Source organism: Bactrocera oleae, chromosome 6 (genome assembly GCF_042242935.1).
Source record: "Bactrocera oleae isolate idBacOlea1 chromosome 6, idBacOlea1, whole genome shotgun sequence".
NCBI lineage: Eukaryota > Metazoa > Arthropoda > Insecta > Diptera > Tephritidae > Bactrocera > Bactrocera oleae.
Genome location: NC_091540.1, coordinates 32,482,859 through 32,510,056, shown reverse-complemented (window position 1 = coordinate 32,510,056; position 27,198 = coordinate 32,482,859). Strand labels below are relative to the sequence as shown.

The 27,198-nt window shown below is 34.2% G+C and overlaps 2 protein-coding genes across 2 annotated transcripts in view; both read left to right on the top strand.

The window, feature by feature from the left end:
* Sytbeta (Synaptotagmin beta) overlaps nucleotides 1–27,198 on the top strand; it is a 162,986-nt gene that overhangs the window by 61,174 nt on the left and 74,614 nt on the right. The gene's annotated exons all lie outside the window — the stretch shown is intronic.
* ind (intermediate neuroblasts defective) lies at nucleotides 8,376–9,589 on the top strand. The gene has a single exon (XM_036370857.2). The coding sequence runs from the start codon at nucleotides 8,414–8,416 to the stop codon at nucleotides 9,557–9,559; it is 1,146 nt and encodes a 381-aa protein (XP_036226750.1). The 5' UTR covers nucleotides 8,376–8,413; the 3' UTR covers nucleotides 9,560–9,589.

The following is a 27,198-nucleotide window of genomic DNA, read 5'->3' as shown; positions in this document are numbered from 1 at the left end:
GCTCAACCGATTTCAACCAAATTCGGTGGGTAGCATTATTTTGACAATTTTGAAAATGGGTGAATGGGACTACAACCACGACTGCTTCTCATGTAATCAAATTTTAAATTCCAACTGATTCTTTCACTTTCCAGTACACAAATTAAACAATTGAATGTATCAGGATAAAACTTCGCAAGAATACTGCTCTTGAAGTGTGCCAGCTTATGGTCAAATATTATCCAAATCGGACCAAAACTGTTCAAGCACCCAGTGACCGAATATAAGGAACCTAGTTCCTTTTGCGAAGTTTATACTACAATATTCGGTCAATTTGTGAGATATATTATAGAAACTCAGAGAACATCGTTATCTGATAATATTATGCCTGTGTGCCAAAAAAGGGTTGAATCGTCTGAAGGCTCTTAGCCGCCATATACCTAATACAAAGATTTTTGAACTTCCGGTGTACTTTATACCGCATATATCTGCCAATATGTGAGTTGTCTAAGTCAAAACTAGAGAGCGTGTTTAACTAAGTACAATGTATCTTTGTGACTAAAATGGATAAAATCGGGTGAAAGCTGTACTGTATGTGTATGTACTCAAATATACTTGGGCAATGTTCAAAGTAATGCAATCAGTCCACCCCATTCTCTGCCCCCAATATTTCCACCTGACTTCTAACCGATAAGATTGGTCAAAATGTGTCATAATTTGTGTCAAGTTTCCTGAAAAATTATGTGGCTTACCACTGAATATATATATATGGATTTGGTCTAAACCTCATATCCCTAATATATTTTTTTTTACATTTGCCACATCAACTCAATATATTACATTTACCCTTTTCGGTTGAATTTATATCACACATTTTTGTCATTTAAAATATATATATAAAACTAAATGAGTACATGACCTTAAATAGTATAAAAATGAGGTTAAGGCTGATGCGCAGGAAATATGGGCAAATATTCGTATACCTCCTGAACTTTCATAAAATTTAGGGCAATCTATGAATAAAAGACTGCAAACCATAGTAGAGGGCAAAGGTGTATTAATATTCTTTAAATGGTGTTGAAATGTCAATTTATGCAAACTGTACAAGTTTTTTTTTGGTCTTCGAAAATGGAGTTATTTGGGGAAAATTAAAGTTTTAATAGTTTAGGAGATCACTTTAAAGTTTAACCATCTCACTATACAAGTTTTTTTTATTGGTTGACTGTACATACATATGTATGTTATACAAAATGCAAACTTTCATAATATAATATTCTAATTAAACAGATTTTATCTCATACATCTAGTTTTCTACAATTAGTAGCATCAGTATTGTACATACTCGTACATACAAACTGTATAACTTGTCAAACATTGGGGGTTACTCAAATCATTTATTTGATTTTACCTGCCACAATGCTCTAAAACTTATTTTTATTTACCCAACACTTTTCACAAACCTAAAAAACAAGTAACAAAACCTGGAAATGACCACAATAATGCTTGAATGCAAAAAATTCAATCAAAACCGAAATATTAACAAATAGGTCTCATATAATTGTCTCTGCGGTCAGTTTCTTTCACAATGGCCGCTATAAAATCGTGTCGTTGCCTTTATGCTCAATGTCAAATAACAAGTTTTAAAATTTTACAGTCGCCTACCTGTACACCTGGACGAAGTGATCACGTGTGGCTGCCTTATTGTTGCGACCTTCTTTAGATTGAATGAATAAATTTTCTTGAATGAAAACTAAGAATTCCTTTTGGAGTTTTAGAAAAACTGCATGTCATTGAACGTTAAGAAAGAAAAAAATATTATGAAATTATTTTTACCTTTCTAATTATTTGAGTATTTAATAGTTGCGATTATTTTTGGAAGCTGTCGTTATACCTTTGATCATTTGATGAAGAATGTCTTTAAAGCTCGAGTGATGTAGGTTTATTTGGTGTGCGTGATAATAATATTAATACTGTTACTTTGAAGTAGAAAGGGTAATAGTTAGTATTCTTACTATCTTTTAAATTTACTGTTTATCTTAGAACTCTCAACCACTCTCAACTGCAAAAATTAGCGGACTTTTTTTATGTCCCTGTAGTAAAAAACTTTTGTATGGACATTTTTACTAGGGTTCTTCTCACACAAAAAGCACAAAAGTACCTTGAAACTTAAAATAAAAAGTCTATCCGAAGAGAAAAAAAAGAAAAATTTAATTACAAAAAAAAAAAAAAATTGTAAAAAATACATTTGAATATTTTTGAAATTTTTTATTTATTTTTTAGACTTTCGTTACTATTTGTTGTACGCACTTAAATAGACATTTTACGACCAATTAATTCCATGAAGTTAACTCGTAATCATGGTCTTTTTATTTTGAGTGGTTAGTCAAATTCCATTAGTTACTTTATTTTCCGATTCCATCTCTTGCTTTTTAATGTTGTTTGTTACTATTCCTGGAAAATATGGCTAAACATAAGCATATCTCTAAAGCTGTATAACATTGCTAGAATGGCGTCTCTTAGATCTCGAATGGATGTTGGTGGGTTTACTTTCCCAAATTATTCGCTGTTTTCTTATTGTAACAGTTACTCCAATACTGTTTCTTTTTTTCTGCGCTCTTGATTTATCCACAAAAGCAACATGATATTTTCAACATATGGAATGATATTCTCTTTGCAGTTTTTATATCCTGAACAGGGTATATAAAGTTTGTCACGAAGTTTGTAATACCCAGAAGGATACGTCGGAGGCCCTATAAAACATATATACAGGGTTTTCCATTAAGAGTGATATGATTTAAAAGAAAAAAAAAATACACTAATTGTTAAGGAAACTCAAATGTTTTTTAATTAATGTGAAGTACAATCGATACAAATAATTCGATGAACCCAATTTTCGAGTACTTTTTCGACTAAGTCAAGTCGTATGTCATGAATAGCACGTTTAATATTGACTGCTAAAGCTTGAAGGGAGTCTGGTTTATTGCTAAAGACCAATGACTTCAAATAACCCTGCAAGAAGTGGTCAAATGAAGTCAAATCACAACTTCTTGGAGGCCATTCAATGTCACAGTTTCTTGAAATTATGGAATCTCTAAACTTTTCTCGCAATAATTCGGTTGTTACACGTGCTGTGTGGTAAGTAGTCCCGTCTTGTTGGAACCAGATGTTTTCAACTTTTTTAAATTGCGGCCATTAAAAGTTGGTTATCATCGAACTATACCGCTCTCCATTGGCAATAACGGTGTCACCAGCTTCAATTCGAAAGAAGTACGGACCGATTATTCCACCAGACCAAAAACCACACCAAACTGTCAATTTAGTGAGTGCTCATGAATAATTTGTAGATTTTCTCTTTGCACCAGAGTTGACACTTTTGTTTATTTAACGCATCACTCAGATTAAGGTGACCCTAATCGGAGATGATCTTCTAAAAAAAAAAGTTCCAATTCTTGAGAACGTCTTGGAATCGACAAATTGCGGTTTCAGAACCACAATTATTACGACCATAAAATGGCAACAGCTCATGAACAGTTGCAATTGGAGAACGATTATTTTAGTAATAAATTTGAAAAATGTGTAAACTTTGTTCTTGCGTATATCTTTCCACGATGAAACTGTAAACATTACTGAATACAATGAAAAATTGTGGATCATAACATATTAAAAATGGCCGAAACGAAACTTAGAAATCATATCATCCCTATTGGATTGAAAAGCCGATATTAATGATCAGCGTATCGAGCTGAGTCGATTTAGCGATATCCGTCTGTATATACTCGAACAAGTCCCTCACCGGAACACTATAGCATATAGCTGCCATACAAATTGAACGATCGGAATCAAGAGTTTGTTTGGGAAACTTTTTTATTTGACGTAATATCTTCTCGAACTTTGACATGGGTTATTGCTTAAAACAATGATTGAAACTCTGAAGAAATTATTCAGAGCGAGTCACTATAGCATATATCTGCTATACAAACTGACCGATCACAACAAGTTCTTGTAAGGAATCTTTTGTATTTGTAAAGGGTGTTATAGCTTCGATGCAACCGAATTTAAAGAAGAAGAAAAACAAAAACTTTTAGGAAGAAAGTAGAGTCGATACGAGTATGTACGCTACTTACATATATTGTAAATATGAAAAGCTGTGAACAAAAGTAAACAATATACATATTTATTTTGAGTAATAAACTAAAGAGAAACTAAAACGATTATTCTAGCATTTAAATTCACTAGAGATTAATTTATATAATACTGCGATTATTTATTTAACTATAATTTTTAGTGTGGTCGAAAGAAGTAACTCTATGAATTGTAATAGAACAAAAACATTTACAACAAAAACAACTACTTATACCATTCATTGACACTTTACACTTATACTTCAAGCCCTTACACCATACATAATCGATTTTTCCTTCTACTTGTAATACTAGCAACATAACTTCACGGGGACCAATTCTATTTATTTAACGATTTTGTTTGACATAATATACTCTGCACACAATCGAATCGACGCACTCTCTCTCACATTATATTATTTGACAAATGCACGACTGATCCTCGTTTACTTGATCGATTTATGCAACGAATATGTACATGTGTGTAAGTTCTTAATTTTTCGGAGAGTTTTGTAACATTTGCCTAATATTTTATTGCTTTTGTGTGTGTCAAAATCGAAGTCAAAGTCACCACGATACAACGTAGCTTTTGTTTTACCACCTCACACTTTCATTCATTCATCGATCACTGAGGATTTCAGCCGATGCTAAACTCCTTTGTTATACTTTTGCAGCAAGGATATCGTTGCATGCAATGAGCATACATACGTACTTAAACACAATGGGGCGAGTTGGGTATGTCGTCGGCTTGTCTGGCGTGGTTCTGGTGATATTCTCCGAAAATCCGAAAATTCTTACATGAAACCCAGCACTTAATAGCATTTAAGGATTATGAATTGTCCTTTCTATTTGCTTGTTGTGCGTTTTTGTAAATGATTGACCGATTGTCCGACCAATTGGTTGTCCGAACATACGAATGAATGAAAGAACGCTAATAGCAATGGTCTATCGTGTGCGCCCGTGCAGTGTAAACTCTTCGTGTTGGGCAGCAACGAGCGCAGCGGTGGTCCATTGTATTTCGATAATATTTTATCACATGTTAAGTGGCTACAAAATGTCAAGAAGTTACCACCGAACCAAGCAGCTCTTCAAACTGTCTGCATGTAGTATGGATCCATTGTTGTGTTTGTGCGTCCGCATTTGTATCGGCCAGCCAATTGGCGTTAATTGTGCAATTTCACAACATTACAATATAGGAATTTTCTTTGGAGGTGGTTTCTTCGAGGGTTCCAGCGTATCGACTGCCAATGCAACCACCGCCCGTGCGTTGATCATTTTGTGCCTTTTGCGCCTATTTGTTTTCGGTTTCGGTCTAATTCCCAATGAAATTGGAATTCCGATTCAATTCTGGTGAATAAAATTGCAAAACAGCTAAACAATAATATTTTGTAGATATTTTCGCAAGTATTTTTTTTTATTTCATTGAAGCCATTCATATAATTATTCGAATTCTTGCGCCTTTTTCGTTCTTGTTTCGGAATTTTGACCTTGCAGCTGCATTTTATTATTTAGATCAGCATCTGTTGGGGCGTCTGCTGGTCTCGTGCGTTCTTCTGGCTTTCACTTGGCAGTTGCTCATTTGTGTGTCTCTTTTCTTTTCCGCCAACGTCCACTTGAGCTAATTCATATGAATAAAAAAAAATAAAAGTAGCCGAAATCTTTTCTGCCGTTAAGTACTTTGTTGTTTTGCGCGTTTGACCCATTTCCGTTTATGGTGTCTATTGCTCTTTTCTGCTTAATTAATTTTCTTTGTATAGTACGTGCAACTGATCCTCTCAAAAGAACAAATAAGTTTTCTACCGTATTTGTTATTATTGTTCCTTCAGAGAGGTCAAAATGGTTTAGGAGCAAAAGGTTATAATGAAAGTTGAATGAAATGAAAAAAAATTTAATTTGTATATCGTGTATTTATCTCTATATTCAAAAATGCAAAAATATTCTATTTTACTATGTCTTAAAGATCGGAAATCCGGTTTGCAACGATTAAGAGTTTCCCATTATATAAAAAGTAAAATACAATTGTTACATATGGAGGTTCGCTCTGATAAAGTAATCAAGTTTCTATATCTTATACAAAAAAAGTAGTTCATTCGATTATCTATCAAACTTACCTAAGTCCATCATATGACAATTTTAGAAAACAGATTTTTACTTTCCCAAATATCTAATTGGATGTTTGCAGTATTTATCTAAGAAAAAATAAGGTAACGAAAATCAAAATTACAATTGCTTAATTTTATGCTTTGGATTAAAACACTTTTGGTTAAGAAATTTCTTTTTGGCTGCAAATTTGTTGAAAAATAGGCGTCCAACCATCCCCTAGTAGGTTTTAAATAAAACCTTACAAACCAAACTGGAAGCGCTGTAAATATTTGCCTTTAACACCTCAACCTACAGTTAGAAATCGGCCCACCGCCATACAAAAATCAGGTTGATTACTGATACTCGCTAAAAGAAAAAATTGGAAAATTAGCGAAATCAGACTAAAATCACGTCTCCTTCCCATATCATACAATGTTACATTCCATCTGATTCTTTCTTCACAAATGAAGCAGCAATAAAGAAATAATAAATAAAACTTTGCACAAATAGTACCATCGAGGCCACCATCGAGGTCATCTAAAATTATTGATTTCCGCCTTCTTAGTTAATTTTTTCCTCACATACCCAATTTATTAAATTGTATCCCTTTGGTTAAATTTATAGCACATATATATCTATAAAAGATGCATCAGAACAAGTAAGGAAGTTGTAAGTTCGGGTGTAACCGAACCTTTTATACTCTCGCAACTTGCAAGGATCAAACCCGGGAAATTACTTCAGGTGTTGGCAAAATTTTATAGTAAAGGAAGTATTGCTATTATTATTTAACAGTACCGACTTCACATATTTTCACAATGTCGATAGAGGTGCTAAAAGCGAATTTTGTAATTATAGCTTTAGCGGTTTAGGAGATATGCTCATTAAACCTATTAGGGGACTGGACCACGCCCACTTAATACAATTTTTTTAACTGCTGATGCCTCTCCTGTATACAAAATAACAGTATTTTGTCTTTTTGTGGAGCTTAGTTATGGAAATTTATTTATTTGTGATTAATGATCCGATTACGCCCATCTGCAATACCAACCGTCTTAGGGTACCAAGAAACATGTGTACCAAGTTTCATAAATATATCTCAATTGTTAATCAAGTTACAGCTTGCACAGACGGACGGACAGACAGTCACCCGGTTTTCAACTCGTCTCTTCATCCTGATCATTTATATATGTATATATAACCCTAAAATCGAACTCGATTAGTTTTAGGTGATATAAACAACCGTTAGGTTGGGTGATTATACTCTGTAGAAACATGTTGCGAGATATAAAAATTAGGTAAGATTTCGATTAGCGTTGTCGACCTGAGGATGATCTGCTTCTATCATGAACAGCATGTTGATTGTTCAAGAACAAGTATTTGCAAAGATAAAAATATAGATATCCTTTCCAATATTATTTATTAAAATAATTTTTATTGACATCTACATAGAGGAATTATCTATGAAAATAATAATAAAATTGTTATCAGTTGCTTCAGAAAATGTTCAACTTCATTATTCATAAACTGTAAGGAATCACCCTATCCCCCCCCTATCTAATTCAAACATTTACATCTGCTTAGCGTATGCCACATTCAATAAAATTTCCAATTAAAGAACTTGGGTACATAGGTATGTACGCATGTATGAGGCCCAAGCCGCACGTACCTGCCATCTGCTGAAATCAGAAACGTTTGCCATGGAACACCCTAATATTGTACAAAACAATCTATTGAGTAGCAAAGAAAGGGCGGAGCATAAACGGCAACAATTGCAAACTATTAACAAGTTCAGCTTGCAAACATATACAAGCAAAAAATTTAGAAAAATGAAATACAAATTTATAATTTGTCAATTGGCAGCGGGTTTTAAAGTATCTAAATGGTCTCTTAATGGTTCCCAACAACAATGAGCGGTGTTCACGAATAGTCTAATGAAAGAGGCAAACGATAACTACCCTCAAATGATAATTTGTTGTGGTAGGAAATAAGACAGTTTTGTTGTTACAACATGGCCGCATAGTCATATTCATAGACTTTGCTAACATACCAAGGGTAGTTTCTCTTCAGTCCTATCCACCCTTACTTGAACAGCGTGGCATATAAAGCAGGATCACTCGTCAGGCAAGCGCACAGTTACAGTCTGAGAATGATCTTGTACGGTTATTACCACTAATTCTAATTCTACGATTCTTATATTGCCGTGTGTGAAAGAAGACTGATTTGTGTTCACAATGTCGCGTTCTTTTCTAATGGATTCTCTGCTGCGGGATGTACCGCTAACAAAAAAGGATCCTTTAGGTTCACCAACTGCCTCATCATTTACATCTGGGCAATCAACATCAACAACTATAGGTGCGGCGGCAGCTGCAGCTGCTGCAGCAGCAGCGGCCATATTACCCAGTATTCCTATGTTCCCATATCCCGCTAGTTATGTGGGTAGTTACCTATTCTCTTTGGGTATCCAACAACAGCAACAACATCATAAACAACAACAAACAGAAGCGGTGGCAGCAGTTGCAGCAGCAACTTCCTTGCATCATCACTCCAACTCCCAAGCTTCAGCAACGCATTCGCCACTCTTACAATCGTACACCGCATCGCTTCTATCGCAAAAAAGAAAATCTCTGGGATTTGACCATTACAGCAGTGCCGCCCAATTGCCTTATAATAGCCACACACTGCCCCACAGTGATACCTTCTGTACATCACCATCAGCATCTTCTACGGGATCAACTATTGAATATGGAAACTATAGTGATGAGACGCCGTCGGCAAAACGTTTCAATCAAGACTCCGCTTCATGTTCGCCCATGAGTTCTCCTAACAAAAGTTGTATGACTCAACCAATAAAAATCGTGAACGCCTGTTCGAATAACCAGTGTTCGGTATCTACGACTTCTAAGATATTATACTCAAACTCCAACACCTCCGTCACATCGTGTGGACATACTATGCCACTAGATATCACACCAGTGATTACTGATTACGCGGATTCCAGTAAACGCATACGTACCGCCTTTACCAGCACTCAACTGCTAGAGCTCGAGCGTGAATTCTCCCTCAATGCATATTTGTCACGGTTGCGACGCATTGAGATCGCCAATCGATTGCGTCTGTCTGAGAAACAAGTAAAGATTTGGTTCCAGAATCGGCGCGTAAAGCAAAAGAAAGGATCGGAAAGTCCCACATTCAATTTTTCTGCCGGCAGCATGAGCCCCACCTCGTCTTCGTGCGACAAGCAGTCACAAAGTCCTACCACATCACCATTCCGCACCAACAAAAAATGTTGTTGTGGGAAGAATTCGAAACTTGAACCGAGACAGGACGTCGATTCTCCCACTTATTGTCGCAACCGGTCCTGTGGACAAGAAATTTAAGTACAATATATAGCAGGTTAAGCGAATAGTCCCGATGTAAATTGTAAATATCCTGTTGATAATTAGCAATGTTAAGAAATTTGTAAATATAATCATAAGTTTAGCAAAATTTTAAAATATTAAAACAAAAAAATTTTAAATGAACATTGGTTTCTTACAGCAAAATTCCTAGTATCCTTTTTGAAATTTTCGTCTTGGACTCAGGCGCATTTAGACACAGTCAAGCAATCTATTTCCCGGACAAAGATATCGATCCTCTTTACCTATCAAAGATCTGCGAGAGATTTAGCATTTACTTTTTTAATACACTCAATAATAAAGAATATTCTTTATAATTAGTCTACATATGTAACAGCTTTCACATGAGAGGATTCAGATTTATTCACATATGTATGTTATTACATAAACTGAAAAGTAAATGGTCAGAAAATTTGGCCTAACTTTGATTTCCCATGTTCGGGATCAATCAAAATAATTTCATGTGATTCCCCAAAAATACCGACTAAAACCTTGCCAGTCGACTGTCGTGTTTTAGGCGCTTTGGACGGCTTTCATCACAATACAACCATTCATCGGACTTCCGACTGGATTCAGAAACTCGTTTAAATTAGATTTTATCAGTGGCAGCTTGTCCTCTGAATTGTGCGATATTTGAAATGCCAACGATGTTCATCAACTTACTCATTCTGTGGCCATCTTACCCATCAAGCGGGAGAAATGGTCCATTTGGCGGAGTTTTAGCGTTTTAGACAACAATGTTTTCTTTGTTTTGTTTTTCTCTTAATATTCGCCCACCTGTGAGCTTTCGATCTTAACATACATATGTTTCAGTAAGTGCCCCAATTATTTTCGCGCTATTTTGCAATACAAAGTTACTTCACACAAAAAATAATATATATAATATATAAATTTTTATATTACTCTCTTTTTACCTCTCATAACCTCAAAATTTAAAAGTACCTCGAAGTACACGTTCATATAGTAAATTATGAAGCTTGCAGCTTATATGCGTATGTGTTACCAGACAGCCTTATATTCGAAAGCTCTGACTCGGAATAATTTTCTAAACATTTTTTTTTGTTTGGCACAAAGAATATGAGGAAGGAAGATTTTATAAAAAAAATTATTTATGTTATAAACAAAAAACGAAAAATTACACATAACATTTGCTTTTAAAGAAAAACATTTAAAGTAGACAATAAAATTACCGAAATTAATTGATAAAGTAATTGTTATTAATAATAATTTGTTAAACTTATTTTATAAATAATATTACACTTCAAATTTGTTATTTTTTTTTAATGTATTAACAAAGCAAAGCATTTTTCGCACTTCGCATTACTATGCTTCAACGGTAACGTTTTCCAACAACTTAAGAATGATACGATGAAATGAAAGGTAGTATTCTAAGTCAAGGATATAGATTTTTTACTTGTGGCGGAATCTCCATCAACGAGTTTTCTTATTATATTGGTTCATGTATTTCAAATCGAATTTCGTTTAAGCATATGTATACGATGTATCAGTAAAATATTTTAATTACATATATTATACATATTCGAAACGCTCGTAATTTCTATGCTTGTCAGCTTATGTCAGAATTCACCACACTGCGCTAATAACACATTAAAACGGTTATCCATTCATTTCCCATAGGATGTTCATACAAATGTATCTACTTTTATGTATGTGTGTTTGTATCCTATTGAAATATGTGAAATGTAATCTGACAAATTTTCATAGTCTTCACAATTCATTCAGTTTTCGTTCAAACCTATGTGGATACCAGTAATTTGCTAATTTTTCGCTTAGACAGGATTATGACTTCGCTCTTCTGTGCTGAATGGGAGAACTGGCAGTAGTTAACTATAAGCACATCTAGAATAGGCTCAACATTTAAGTGCTAATATACATGTCTTCCGATTTTTATCACCATTTTATTTGTGGCACTAGAACTGCTTTACGAGTTAATGCGGTTTATTACAATGGTTTAAGGTACAATAACTATCATACTTAAAATTTCCCAGCTTGTATGATGATATTCTAATACGCAATTCCTATTATTAAGACGGCTAGAAGAAATTGGAAATGCATTTAAGGCAATTGGTTTTTCAATTATTTTAGCTTCCGGTTTACTTGAATCATTAATAATAAGTTTAATTTACAAAAAACATTTGTTTTCGTAATTTTTTTCGAACTATACGAAACATTTTAATGAAAAAGTGTTTAACAATCTCAACCCTTAATATTATTTTCTTAGTCTTTATTTTCAACAAGAAAACGCATTCTACCTTGTACCGACAATACAAAAATAAAAAGTTTTTTATTTATAGGACTTTTAAATCGTAAGTAAAGAAGCAAACACAAAGAATACGAGTACCTATTCCGAACTAACATTTGTTAAGTACTAAAAACTTGTTCATATAAAAGTTATATTTCACAATTTTTTCTACTTTTTTAGTCAAAATTTCAAAGCTATATCTTTACTAGAAGTATTATAGGTCTTGCTCTATACATGCCCAACCACTGCGAGTATTGTGATCATTTGTATTATATAACGAAAGGTCATTGTTGCGTCAGTGATCTCAGATGCCAGGTATATTGAAAACAATGTATGGTACATTTTCAACAAATTTATAATCCTTGTTTAAATTTTCTATATAAAGAAGTGCAGAATATTTGTAGAATGGAAGTTGGAATTAACTTCCAGGGATACTTTTTCACTATTCTTTAAACTTTTTCTGCAATTTTTAATAAATCATTAAAACATTCATTCGTTTTTACAGTTGTTGTTTAGTTGTTACGTCTACGAATTTTGTTAGTCCTTACGTGAAGTCTTTAAAATATTTTCTAACGAGAACCACGACTCTTCTGACCAATTAGTTTCGTTGTACGTATAAAAATATTTGTTTTTGTTGATAACGTTTACTTGACTAAAATGATATGATTTAGAATTTGCAAAATCATCGGTCTAGTATTGAAATTCGGGGAGAATATTTTTGCGATAGCAGCCCTTGTGCCAAAAATGAGAAAATCGGGAAAAATCAACACTTCTCTTAGCCGTACGTAGTACGTAATATAAATATTTTCGAACTTCTGGTTGACTTTATACCGCATCCATCGGCCAATATATAATTATTAATGAAATCCAGAAAGAATCATTTTCTAATAACGGCGTTTCCTCTTTCTTAAAATAAATGAAACCATGACAATACTTCCCCTAGTCCCCATATACCTAATACTTGTATACGGATTTTCAAATATCCGCTTGACTGTACCTTATAGTATTTTAGTCAATTGGTTTGTTAATGAAATTCAGAATGCCTCTATTTTTATGTCGTAATACCAAAACTGGGTAAAATCCTTCCAAAATATTCCCTAGCCCCATATATGTACCAAACTTCCGGTTGGCTTTATTCCGTATATATCGCTCAATATATAAAATATCTTACCAAACCTAAATGAAAGTATAATATTTGATATACTATAGTTTGATGCAAAAATATGCGATATTGGTCTACGAATTACTCCAGCTTCCATTCACTACTTACAATGATTTTGGTTAATTGAGAGATGTTTCACATATATCGCATTTCAGTTAATTAGGTTGATCTTATTGTTAATACTTCGGAAATGCAATATGTAGTAATGAAACGAAGTAAGTCTACAACTTATAATATAACTTAATAAAATACCAAATTTATTTGCAATTCATTCACAATTTCGTGGATTAATGAATGTTGAACTCTTTCTCAACAGTTTTTAGTATGAAGGCGACAAGTTGCGAGCGAATTAAATGTTTGGTTACACCTGAACTTAGTTTGTTTTAATATTTTCCTTGACCGTTCAATCCCAAACATTTCCAAACATTCTTAACAGAAATCTATCAACAGCCACGCGGTTTATTTAAATAATGGAATAGAAATCCACCACCCTGCCCTGAGGGCTTATGCTCAAAAAGATGTGTCTTAGGAATGTGGAAATTAAAATAGCTTCAAATAAATTAACTGATTAAGAGCATACTACAATTTCAACTTTGTTACAGTACTGATTTACCACAAAATATTTACTAGAAATCTTAATTAATTATAATAATTAGTTCTTAGTGAGAAGTTTACAACTCATAAATGGTTTTTATTATTGATAAATAAATTATAATTCGTAAAATAATTACTATTTTAGAGCGGAAATATCATTCTCAAATGATCACAATTTTTTATTCTGATTAATACAATAACATATAGATTTGTACTAATTTCTCAAATAATATATCAACATCAATTGTTTTTGATAACGACTACACTACCCATTTTTGAGTCGACAACGGCGGTTGGAACCGTATCCTAATGCGTTACCAGTATGTATGTTGCTATAAATATATATACTATTAGGGTGTTTCATTTAAAACTGTTTTTGTTCCTTTGCCGCCACATGAAAATTTTGCTTTTAATTTAAAAAAAGTAAAATACCTAAAAATTTGAGCCAATCTTTTCAACATTTTTCTTATAAAATATTATTTCATACTTTCAACTACTAGGTTCAAAGCTGTCGAAGGTATCGTAAAGTCAGACGGCGAGATCGTTTTTTTAGTTCATCTAGCTAATCAGTCAAACGGATTCTGCCAAATACCTATACCCCCCACAAAACACTTATAACTTAAAAAAATTGAAATCAGAAAACTTTAAAGCTGTAAAACTACGCAAAACGAGTCACACATTTGAACCCCAGGTAACACTTCAATTTCAAGTATCCAATTGAAATGCCCACTTCAGTAAAGACGACAATCGGAAAAAATGTGACAAATACATACATATGTATTGATGAATCGATGAATCGGTGTAGACGAGTACGTATCCAACAACGCTTCGTTTTGTAAAGAACTGCAGGAGTTTTATGGTCAGAGATATGTTACAACAAATACGCCACAGCCAGAACGAATTATGCCAGACCATTTTACCTGTGAAAATTCCTTTTAAGCCGCCGACGGCGTTTTTCATTGCGAACAACAACAAACTGTAATGAATCGAACAACAGAACTGTGAATGAATAAGAAAGAAACGAGTCGAGATGCAGACGATGCTGACTTGGGATGACAATTAAAATGGCGGGGCGTAGAATGATTACAATTGGCAACAGTTTTTGGCCAGTTGGCAATAAAAATCTGCTTGCACCTACAAAAGCATCTAATGCATTGTCAACTGAAAGTAATGCAAACAAAAGGACAATTTTCGAATTTTCAAATCGCAATTTCCAATTCTTTATTTTGTTTCCAAATTACAAACACCAAAATCACTGAATTGTTATTTTACTCGATTTCAATTGATCCTTTGTAATTTGCAAAACATTCAGGCAATTCTCTCTCAAGTGGAGGCTCTTGAAGCATTCGTGTGCATCAAAGCATGGACACGCCGAACCTTCTTGCCCTTTCTCTTCGTTGCGTGATATTGCAGGTTTTTTCTGCTAACTTTTCGATATTTATCGCTCTGTTATCTTTTTCATGATCGCTAATTGATTGTATAAAAATTTAATTTTGTGTCAAAAATCATAAATTACTGTGAGCGCAATTTGCTATTAAGAACGGGTTCGTAAGTGTCGTGGGAATGCTGGGATATCATTTTTAAAAAATGCCTCTTAAGAGGTTCTGGAGTTTTAGGAATGATTAATTAATTGTGTTATGATTAAGCATATTCAAGTAACACTTATTACATTATATAACTTAGCTGAGAAAATGTAGAAAGCAGCTAGGTCTCGGTTTGGAAAAAGTGGAATTTTACTTGCGTAACAGGAATGGCTCTTGATTACAGTAACTAGCAATTGATTGATATCTATAATGTTAATACAAATTAAATCATAGAATGTATATTTATGTATGTCTCTTTTAGAAAGGTGAATATGGAGAGAAGCATATTTTTGTATTTATGGACGCATTTCAGATTTAAACGAAGAGTATTGTCGTTTAACATATACGTAGTTAGAAATGTAATAATGAAAGATGGCATTCCGAGCGGTAATAGTATTTAAACAATTATACGACACTTATTCGACACTAACTTCTCTATAATGTATTCTTACAATATATTCCTAAAGTCTTCTTCCAAAAGGGGTCTTATTTTTAAACATATTTTACGTTATCGTTCCTGAAAATTTAATTTAGTATCATGGACTTTCTATTGTGTTAACATCTCAAGCATTTATGTTAGCCTCTTGTCGCTATCTTCCTGAAAAATATATAGTGCTTTAAAATTTTATTTTCTTATTGCAAAATATCGATGTACTGCAAATTAACGCGCTCAGTGTCGTTAATTAAAACAGCACTCACTGAGGTAAACGCTGTTAGGCTTAATTTTGATCCATTCGTTTAGTCAATAACATTACTATGATGCTGATGATAATAGACTCTAGGAAAGAGACATTTCTTGTAACTCTCGAATACTAAATATTGACCGTCGGGAGAATTTCGGGCTCTTTGGAAGTTTGCGTTACTGCTATGTGTGCTTTAAGCACTGTACGGATTATTGAGTGTTCCCTACACTAATTCTAATCAAACTCTGCAAACCAGGGACATCAGTGGTCCATTAAATCCCCCTCTGAGAGAAATGATTTAAGGACTATTACAAAAACATCCTCCGGTTTTAGGAAATTGTCTCGTTTGCAAAAACATGTCTTGCATTTAACAATTGCATAGTACGATGACTGTACTACTTAACAGCACCGAAATAAAATATGTATATATTTTTACTTCTGCCGGGTGTGTAATTTTCAGTACCTGAAAGTTAATTTCATATACCAAGTCCATATACCCTTGTCTCACACCCACCTGTGGCGCATGCGCACTAACAGTTTAGCACAAGGAAAGGCACTAAATAACAACAACTCGTTGCCGATCACATCATGAATGAATGGCTTATAAACGATCGAAAAATGCGAGTGCTACAAGTGCCTCTTCAGCTTAAGTGCATACCTGTATAGTTTCAACAAGCCAAGTCGATAGTCAACATGAATGAGTCCACTTGGCTGCACTGCAGGTATGAATGGACATTGAGAAGAAAGCCCAGTATAGTAACCGAAGGTCAAGCAGCGTAGACAATGGCACAGATAGTAAGCGATACGCATTGTGACTCGGATAATTTAGCAATGTAATGGAATAGGTATTGCTCGACAATGTTTTAAATCTATTTAAAAAATCATTAGACGAGGAAACCTTTGAATTTGACCCATTGTTCATTGTTAACACTTGTAAATTCTTCGCAATTTCGAATGAATCCGCTATGGCTCAGAATATGGAAGACAGCGCTGACTTCTTATTGTTTTACCTAGTGACTTTTCAAATACACAGTGTACTTGTAGTTAAAAAGGCATCGGTATGTGCAATTTTTTCATTATTTGTCTGATAGAATCTCTTTTGTTCGTCTCTGATGCCAGACAGTATATCACCGAAATGTTGGTAATTTATGAAAATCTTGGCGACAGCCTGTCTGGTTTTGTCGGCGCACAATTGCGGCGTCAGTACTTTACATAGAGTTCGTGTCTCGTTGAAAACAATCCTTTCACATTGGTTAACTGAGAGACTCTTTGAATGAAATTACGAAAATGCACGGGAAACTCTTATTTCAGAACGAAGTATACTTATATACAAAATCAACATGTAGTTTTATTCAATGAACAACATTATATAAAAATGTGTACTTGTTTGTACATACTCCAACTGCTTCAATATTGCCTGAGTGAGAACTTATGGCCCACTCACATACAACATTCATCGCTTTGCTTGACAATTCATAATTTTACAACGAAGCGAAGAAAGCAACTGTATGCCACAATGTATGCTTTGCTTTCAGTATTTTTCTCTAAAAACAATGGCGACTGTAGCTTGGCAAAGCGTTAAAAGATGAGAGTTGCCCGGCATTTAACTTGGCTTCGCGTCGAAAACTTTTTATGTGAACATACTGATACAAAAGCGTACATCCAACTTTTCTGTCAAAACAAATGTTTGATGCAAAGTGAAGCAAAAGTGCTATGTGAATTGGCCATTACTGTCGTAGCTGGCTAAATTGTACTATATCGCAAAAGCTTTCAAGCTTAGAGAGCTTTCTTAAATACTCTGGATACAAATGAACTTTAGGTGTACTTTTTTAGACGGTCGAAAGCTTTTATGGCAAAAACCTATAAAGCATAGTATATATACAGTAAGATGGTTTAATAAGTAGACTGTAAAAGTACCATTATATATTCCAAAACTATTTAATTACTATCAATACACATTAAAGCTATAATTTTCGAAAATTTGCAGAAAAAAGGAAACAACGTTAACTTCGGTTCCAGCGAAGCTATAATACCCTGTGCAGTTGATTCCGATCGTTCAGTATTTATGGCACCTATGTATATGCTATAGTGGTCCGATATCCGGTGGTTCCGACAAATGATCAGCTTTTTGAGGAGAAAAGAATATGTGTAAAATTTCAGATCGATATCTCAAAAACTGAAGGACTAGTTCGCGTATAGTCAGCATATAGAAGGACAGACAGACGGACATGGCTAAATCGACTTAGCTTAACACGCTGATCATTTAGATATACCTACATTTTATATGGTATGCGACGTTTCCTTCTAGGTGATACAAACATCGTGGCAAACTTAATATACCCTGCAGATGCACAACTACCACGTCATGAGCTTAATGAGACTAAGTGGAAATTTTCTTGAAACCGTGTCAGCTGATCCCCCACGTACGCATAATATTGCCACCTTTGCCTTTATTATAACATACTCTTGCAACACTTAACGGTTGTTTGCATCACCTAAAACTAATCGAAATAGATATGGAGTTATTTGTACAATATATAAATGATCAAGATGACGAGACGAGTTGAGTTCCGTATGTCCATCCGTAAGTCTGTGTAAGCGGTAACTTGAGTAAAAATTGAGATATCTTGATTAACTTGGTACACATGTTCCTTGGCATACAAAGAGGTTTGTTAATGCAGATCGAAAACGGTCCATTACCACTCCCACAAAACGCTATTAATCGAAAATCTATGAAGTGCCATAACTAAGCTAAACCATAAGGTACACACAAATTAGTAAAACGAACTGCAGGGAGGAAGGGGCATCTATGATTAAAGCATTTTGAAAAAGTGGGCGTGGCCCCACCCTTTAAAAAGTTTAATGTACATATCTCCTTAACCGGTACGTAGGGCTTTATAGGAAACAGTGTCAAATTTGTATGATGGGCGTGGCTCCCCCAACATTTAGGTGAAAATACATATTTCGGGGCCTAATCGACCGATTTCAACCAAATTCGGTACGTAATATTATCCTGACATTCCTACATCCAGTGCGTATATAACACAATTTAAAATTCCATCTGATTCTTTCACTTTCCAGTTTACAAATCAAGAAGCAGTAAATGTATCCACATACAACTTTGTACGAATAGTAGGTGACATTTATGACGAAAAATTGTCCAAATTGGACTACAATTATTCAAGCCCTTATATACCGAATATGTGGACCCCAGTTTCTTTTGTGAACTTTTTATCGCAAATATGGGTCTGTGATACAATCATCTTTATACCGCATATACAAGTACATATCCGCCAACATGTGAGTTGTCTTAGTGAAAACGAAAGAGCGTGTTTTAGTAAAAACAATTATCATTCTGCCTAAAATGGATAAAATTGAAAACTTCTCCTAGACCCCATATAACTAACATAAGTATTTTCAAACATCTAGTTGTCTTTCCTCCATATATTGGTTATGGTATGTGAGCGTATCAGCGTTATTCTTTTATCTTTAAACGCTCGCAGCATTTTTCGTTTCTGCAGGACAAAAACGACTAACATTTCGAGAAAAATGCTACTTTTTTAAGAACGCCATCGTTTTGTAAATTTTTAGCTTCTTTCGACCGTAGGACTTTGTACGTACAATATCCTTTAGTGAGATATTTTTAGGTTTCGTCCACGAAAAGGCCAGATTTACTGTAGCAGTGAAGGAGATCTTTTTACAGCCGTCGGAAATTCCGTAGAATAAATGCGACTGAACAGAATTCCTACCGGGATGCCACAGATTGAGATGCCTTAACTTTCCCTACTTAAGTTGTTTTTATTACAATACATTACACTTTCTAAGTGCAAACGTAAATTAAGTGCCTTGTTGAATATATTGAGCATAATTATGACGATTTTTATTAAGCAACCTAAACAAGTTAATTGACTCAGATTTAACCACTAAAATAAATATTCAAATTGAAGTCTTGAAATCGCTTGTTCCCCCGACTAAGTGAGTTTGTGTGGTAAAAATTGCAAGGAAAATAGTAAGTAATTAGAAGATCACATTAGAAAATGTTTTAACTCTTTTGGGGAGCACCTAGAAATGGCTACATTTAGTATTAATTTGTGCGACATTTGAGAATTTTAGTGGCGAATACATTTTTCCATGATTGCGAAGCATTTTGAACGCAAGTTCTTTCTAGGTATGTACATATATACCATATGTATAATATAATAATGTTAACAAATAGAGTAATTATTTTCACAAAAAAATTTAAATTTTGGTGAACAATCTTAGCTGTTTATATAGTTTTTATATCCAAGGCATGTTGGTTGGTCCTCTTCGAGACTCTCATAAAGGTTATTTTTTTTTTTGTTTAAATTAATTGCTGTATAAACAATTTTTAAAATTTTTAACCGTGTTACTCTGACAGACGTTGTTTTCCCGAATACATAAGCTAGACCGAAACTACTTAATAATTAAAACGTGGCAGTTGAGGGTATCTTATCACAAATAAAATAAGAGGATCCCACAAGTTTCAAAAGGAAGGCCGTTTAAAAAAAAAGGGATCTTCAAAGACATCAAAGGAATGATGGTTCGTATAATAGCTGGACATTTCATTATATGCCGAATATCTCTGTAAATACTTTAGCAGTTAACACACCTTAACTTTCGACAACTTATCAGGCGAAAGGTGATACGAGTATCATCATTGAGGAAACAAATTTATTATTGTCAATGCATAGACATGCCTTTCGCTGGGTGTATGTATTGTATGTGTACTTAGTTATTTATATGTATGTACATTAGACTGCTTTTTTTTATACTCTCGCAACCTGTTGCTACAGAGTATAATAGTTTTGTTCACCTAACGGTTGTTTGTATCACCTAAAACTAATCCAGTTATATATATATAAATGATCAGGATGAAGAGACGAGTTGAAATCCGGGTGACTGTCTGTCCGTCCGTCCGTCCGTCCGCCCGTCCGTCTGTCCGTCCGTGCAAGCTCTAACTTGAGTAAAAATTGAGATATCTTTATGAAACTTGGTAGACATGTTTCTTTGTACCGTGAGACGGTTGGTATTGCAGATGGGCGTAATCGGACCACTGCCACGCCCACAAAACGCCATTAATCAAAAACAAATAACTTGCCATAACTAAGCTCCGAAATAAGAAACAATACTGTCATTTGGTACACAGGATCACATTAGGGAGGGGCATCTGCAGTTAAAACTTTTTTCTATAATAACAAAATTCACTAGAAGCAAATGTTTTTAGCACTTCTATTGACGGTGTGGAAATAGTTGAAATCGGGTGGCAACTCCGCTCACTCCCCATATAACGGTACTGTTAAAAACTACTAAAAGCGCGATAAATCAAGCACTAAACACGCCAGAGACATTAAATTTTATCTCTGAGATGGTATAAATTGGCTTTATAGGAACCGCGTTCAAAATTAGTCAGTGGGCGTGGCACAGCCCACTTTTAGGTGAAAACCCATATCTTGAGATCTGCTCAACCGATTTTAACCAAATTCGGTGCATAACGTTCTTTTCATGTTTCTATGTCATAGTGCGAAATCGGATCACAACCACGCTTACTTCCCATGTAATACCATTTTCAATTCCATCTGATTCTTTCACTTTCCACTATGCAAATCAGGTAACAATGATTATATCGGGGTAAAACTTTGCGTGAATAATGCAATTAAAGTATGCCACCTTGCGGCCAAAAATTGTCTAAATCGAACCAAAACTGTTCAAACCCCTAAGTACTAAATATGTGGACCCCAGTGCCTATAGTTGACCATCTACCGAAAATATCAGCCAAACCACAAAGAAATCTCAAACGAGTATACCATTTGACTTTGCGAGAGTATAAAATGTTCGGTTACATCCGAACTTAGCCCTTCCTTACTTGTTTTTGAACTATTTTTTTTTTTTCGATCCCATGGTGAATTAAACGCTCTACAAAAGTCTCCATTGCGGTAAAGTTATAACTTGCACCTGCGGGGTAGTACGGGCCCCCAAACCTAATTTTTCCATGAAATTCGCGTTTTTTTGGAATTATCTCGTAAACAACACTAGATACAGAAAAATTGTTAAAAACAAAATTGTAGGAAATTTAATTTCCTACAAAAAAGTCTTTGGCACCAAATCGATAATATTAATACTCTTTGAGATACAGAGATTTTAAGTTGAAGTGGTATGACCTCACCTGAGTTTTAGAAATCCATAAAAAATCCATACTCTTAAAATCCATTTAGTTAAAAAAAAAGCAGTCTAATGTACATACAAACGATAAGGTTACATATATACATATGTATATATGATTTTTTGAATTTTCGACAAAGATTTCATGATTTGATTGTTGAACCCTGAACCATGCGTACTCAGTACACATTCCCGAAAAATTGTCAGGACAACATTTCTCTCTCTCTCTCTCTCTCTCACTCCCTAAAATTTCCGTTACCACATCTGTTTTAAGCTGATCCATATTTATACAATTTGGAACAATCAATTACACTTGAACTTATCATATTGTATGTGACAGATGTTAGTATACAGTAAAGATATACATATTTATTTGTTTTTATGTCTCCTATAAGTACGTACTAGAACAACAACTATAAACGTCTGTGCATAAACAGAGAAAGCTTTTTAAATGCCTGCGTAAATGCTTTGAAGCTTTTTCGAATACTCGAGAAACAAAGCAAAGCCAAGAGCCATTGTGCATCCCATAGAAGGGGGGGAAGTGCACTCTCTATCTCTTTAACAATTGATTTGTTATATCTATCTCTCTACATGTTGAATGCCAAAACACATACTTAGTTCAATTAGAGTTCAAGGACATCTATGTACCTACTGACTAAGTATATATGTACATACGAGTATATAGTATTATTATTATTATTATTATCTTTGCGCATTTTAATATTGTAGGTTGCATAAAATGGAAATAAGTAATTATGTTTCCGTAATTCGAATTATCATAGAAAAGCACGCATTCCCATCCATACTTGTTTATGTATGACATACATATCCATCGCATCGGCTAAATTTTCTAGTTACTTAATAATTGATCTTACTCCAATTAACATTGCTTGTATATACTAAACCCATACAGTGGGTGCCACCCAAAATAGCCCATGTTATAACACCAAGCCTTGTTTTATTATTTAGACTTGCTATTATCTTCCTCAAACCTTAATTAGGAAGCAATATAAAAAAGCAAACAATTTTGAGTGAGATGGCGATATTTACAAGAAAATATCAAAGCGCACAATAAAATGTCGCGCCATTCAAAATGGCCTACTCATAACCAAACCATTAGACATTTTTTGTCTGGTTGCTTAGTTTAGACATATTTTTGATCACATCGAGCTTTTAGTTCTGTACGATTATGAGAGGGTGCTTCTTCGACTGCACGAGATGGCAATCTGTGCTTCGTGGAAAGGAATATGAACAAATTTCAATATTTAAAAATTTTGCGAGAAAATCTAAAATAATGTGCAAAAAAGCTGGGTATAAAAAGTACATTTCACTTGTACCAAGATAACGATCCGAAGCATTCGGCCCATATTGGGAAAAGTAGTTATTGTATAACTGCCCTAAAGTCTTAAAACCACCTCCGCAATCTCCCGATGTAAACATATGTAATTGAAAACTTATGGCATAATTTGGAAGTTGAAATCCGGAAGCGCGCAATAACAAATAAAAATGATCTTAAGACTGCCCTAATGGAAGAGTGGGAAAAAATATCTTCCGACTACACAAAAAAATTGGTGGAATCAGTTATAATTCAAAGAGGCTATCCCAGAGAAGTATATCAAATTATGCTAGACACTGTGGTATATTCACTACTCTGTAGAAACATGAGTATAAATTATGTATTCAATGTATCGATGCATACTTATACATAAACTGTGCTTGCAGCATGTTTATGGATTTTAGAAAAGTGATTTTGTTTAACTTTCCTTAAATATGAGCGTGTAAATATTGCCCTCTACAATGATGTATGTCATACAAACAAAACACTCTGAATTGAAAAAAACTCTAAATTTACTCACCTTCATCCGCCAATCGCTCTCAACCAACGGTGCAAACGTTTATGCAACAGCTGTTTTCGATAATCGCTCCATGCGTCTGCTCCTAAAGTGGCAACAAGTTGCGAAAAAGCTCCGCTCCTCCCCACTCCATGCACTGATGCCTCCCTTTCACTAGCGCCAAACCATGCTTACGGTATATGTGTTTGTATGTATGTCATACAGAAATGTGTTCATTCGTGCGTCGACGTGAAATTTCAATGCCAACTTTGCGTAAAGCTTTCGAATGTGCTCACAGAAGCGAAAATTTTGCAACTTGTTGGTGAAGTCCTTGCCAAAAGAATGTCGGGCCATCAGTTTTCGGTGCGCGTCTACAGCGATTTGAACGTTCCATGCAGCGGGCGGATAGTGATTAGAGACGGTCTTAGAACTCCAAAGTAATTCTCTGAATATACGGTGCGGGGGTACAACCGTAACGACGCGTTATTGTGCTTGTGTCTGTGGCTTTGCGGAGTAACGGTATTCTAACGGTACATACATAAGTATATAGTGTACGAGCCGTAGTCATAGTGTATCAAGGGCTTAGAAGTGTGTGCGTAAAATATTTAATGAAATACGCAGTTACCAAGACAATTCATGTCTCTGGTTCCATTTGCGTGTGTGTGTTTGTGTGAGAGTATTTTGCAGAACAAAATGGCTTATTTGTTGAATTTAAGACTTTGAATAAAAGTTACCCACACGAAAATACATATGAATACTCGTACATACATACATCAATAACTAATATGTGAAAGTTATTGACAGAAGTCAAAAGCCAAGGGTGAATTCAGGATAGCAGAACCTTTACGAATACGCAAGTATAATATAGAATTGATATTCTTCAATAAACAAGTAGTCGTTCATTACCATAAGTGTCACGAACATTCATACCGTGGAGGAATCTCGAAGCAGACTAGTCGAGAAATAATACATTGTAAAATTTTGACAATTATTGTTTTTTTTAGCTTTACTGGGTTGTAGCCAAGTTCGGGGTAACTAATAATGAGTTTTTAAACAAAGTAATGTAAACAATTCGAAAAGTACAAAATTATTTTTAAGCCAAGCCTCAACACAAAGACCTAAATCTAAGGTAACGAGTCTACTAAATATGGGGACCTTATAACATTGACTTCACTGGGCTAGTAATACGTGATGCTCCTGGAACAGTACTAAATCACAAGTAAATATACCCCATGTCGTGCCACCATAACCTTCTGCATAAATAACATATACTCTATTAAAATATAGCTCACACCCAGAACAAAAAGGACTTTACAATTTTCCGTGAAAGATGTTATCTGTCTCCAAATCAACACTGGTTAAAAATTTTTCTCCAGGGCTGTTTTTGTGAACAGGTTTAATCATAGCGATATTCAACATTATTTGTAACAACTCTTTTTTCCTTGTGTGAATTAATTTCACAGCAATTAACAAAAAACTATAAATATTGTCCATTAGGAAGTTTTTAGGATATTTGCTTTTAACTACTGAGTGAGCGATGCCTATTTTACATTGATCCAATATTTTTATTAAAATACAGCTTTTTCTAACAGCTTCATTCAATTTACCTCAAAGTAGTAGGACCTTAGGCTATGCAAGAACATCGCCATAACTTTAAAATTTTACAAATAAATTCTTTTACTCAAATATTTGTTGATTATTTAACTATAATAATAAATTTACTAGTATTACTAATACATTAATCAAGCTCATTATTCAATCATCATTGATCACAATACAATTAAGACCAAAGCATAATGACAAAAAACATTATCTTACTTCTATTAACAAGGAAAAATTGTTCCATTATTCATAACCGACTACCATATTTTAGCTTTCTAAACAAGCAGACATTGTTCGAATATTAAATATTTTAGTCGTACAAATACTATCATCATTAAAGGAAATGCAAAGGTTAGGGTTCTGATTTATTAGTTATATACAAAGAAACTAGGCGAAAAAAATTTTTGTATTCTTACTAAAACCTGGAAGGAAATTTGATCCTAGAACTCGCTCTTTCGAATACTTCAAAATTAAACAGATCGACTACAATTTTACACAGATTACAAAAATATGAAGACTTTTTAAAAGAAATGTGAATGATTTGAGATGAGAATGGGTTAATTTTTGCTTCCGTCTGTGAAATAGTCAGTTTTATCGTCCTCCTCATTGATTTCTTAATTATGGTTCTTAATATTTCTCTTTTCGTTGACTATTATTGTATAATTATTTCTTGCCTTCGTCTCCTTTAGTCATTTCACAACCATTATGTAACGAATACACACAGAACACGATTTTGGTTGAATTTATCAATATGGTTCAGAGATATTCAAAAGTAAATAACATGTTTAGACCTCATAAAGTTTTTGCTATCTCCAAACCTGTTATTAAAACGAGGAATGCAATCGAGTTTTGTGTTATTTTTTTCGTTTTACTTCTGTTCCTGTATCAAATTAAATGTCAACAAGCAGCAATCGCCGAGTTCTAGTCGACTAGCTATGTATGTATGTATGTTCTCCTTGGCCTCTATCACACTTCTCATATATTATAGATGCTGTTACAGACAAGAACACAAGCCAGGTACCCTATAGGAAAATAATTTAAAAAATTTTGAAGAAGACTTGAAATTAGTCGAGACCTAATTTTTTCAATAAATATCAAAAAATGTATATAGAGAAAGAAATTAGAATATTTTAATGAGAAACCACATTCTCTCTTGTATTATATTCACCAATTTGACTTCGCTAGATAATTTCACATGTCACAGAATATCAAGTTCCAAATACATACATACATACATACATATGTACTTATATTGATCAGAGAAGTTTCAAACGATGCTTTTTATTATTAAGTATTTAATATGATTGAGTTTTTAGTTCAGAAGGAAGACTCTGAATAACTTGATATAGCCTTAGAGGGTGTGTACGCTCTTAAAACAGTATTAGAACAAATGTGCGAATTTGTGTGCAAATGCGTTGATGCGTGTAGTGGCTTTCAACTAAATTGAAATAATCCATAAAATGTCAAAACCAGAAGTTGACGTTGAAACAAGAAGCTCACCGCATATTACATGCAACAACAATAGCAAACAACATAGCACAAACAAATAATATTGATAACAATAACAGCGGCCCACAAAACAATTATTACTGTGTATACATAACATTTAATGGAGTGACCCATGTGAATCTGCATCAAGCAAAAGTTAACGGTCACCAGCGCAGCAGACAAGTGAACAAATTAACGTCGATATAGCGGACTTATAGACAGTTGAGATGGCAA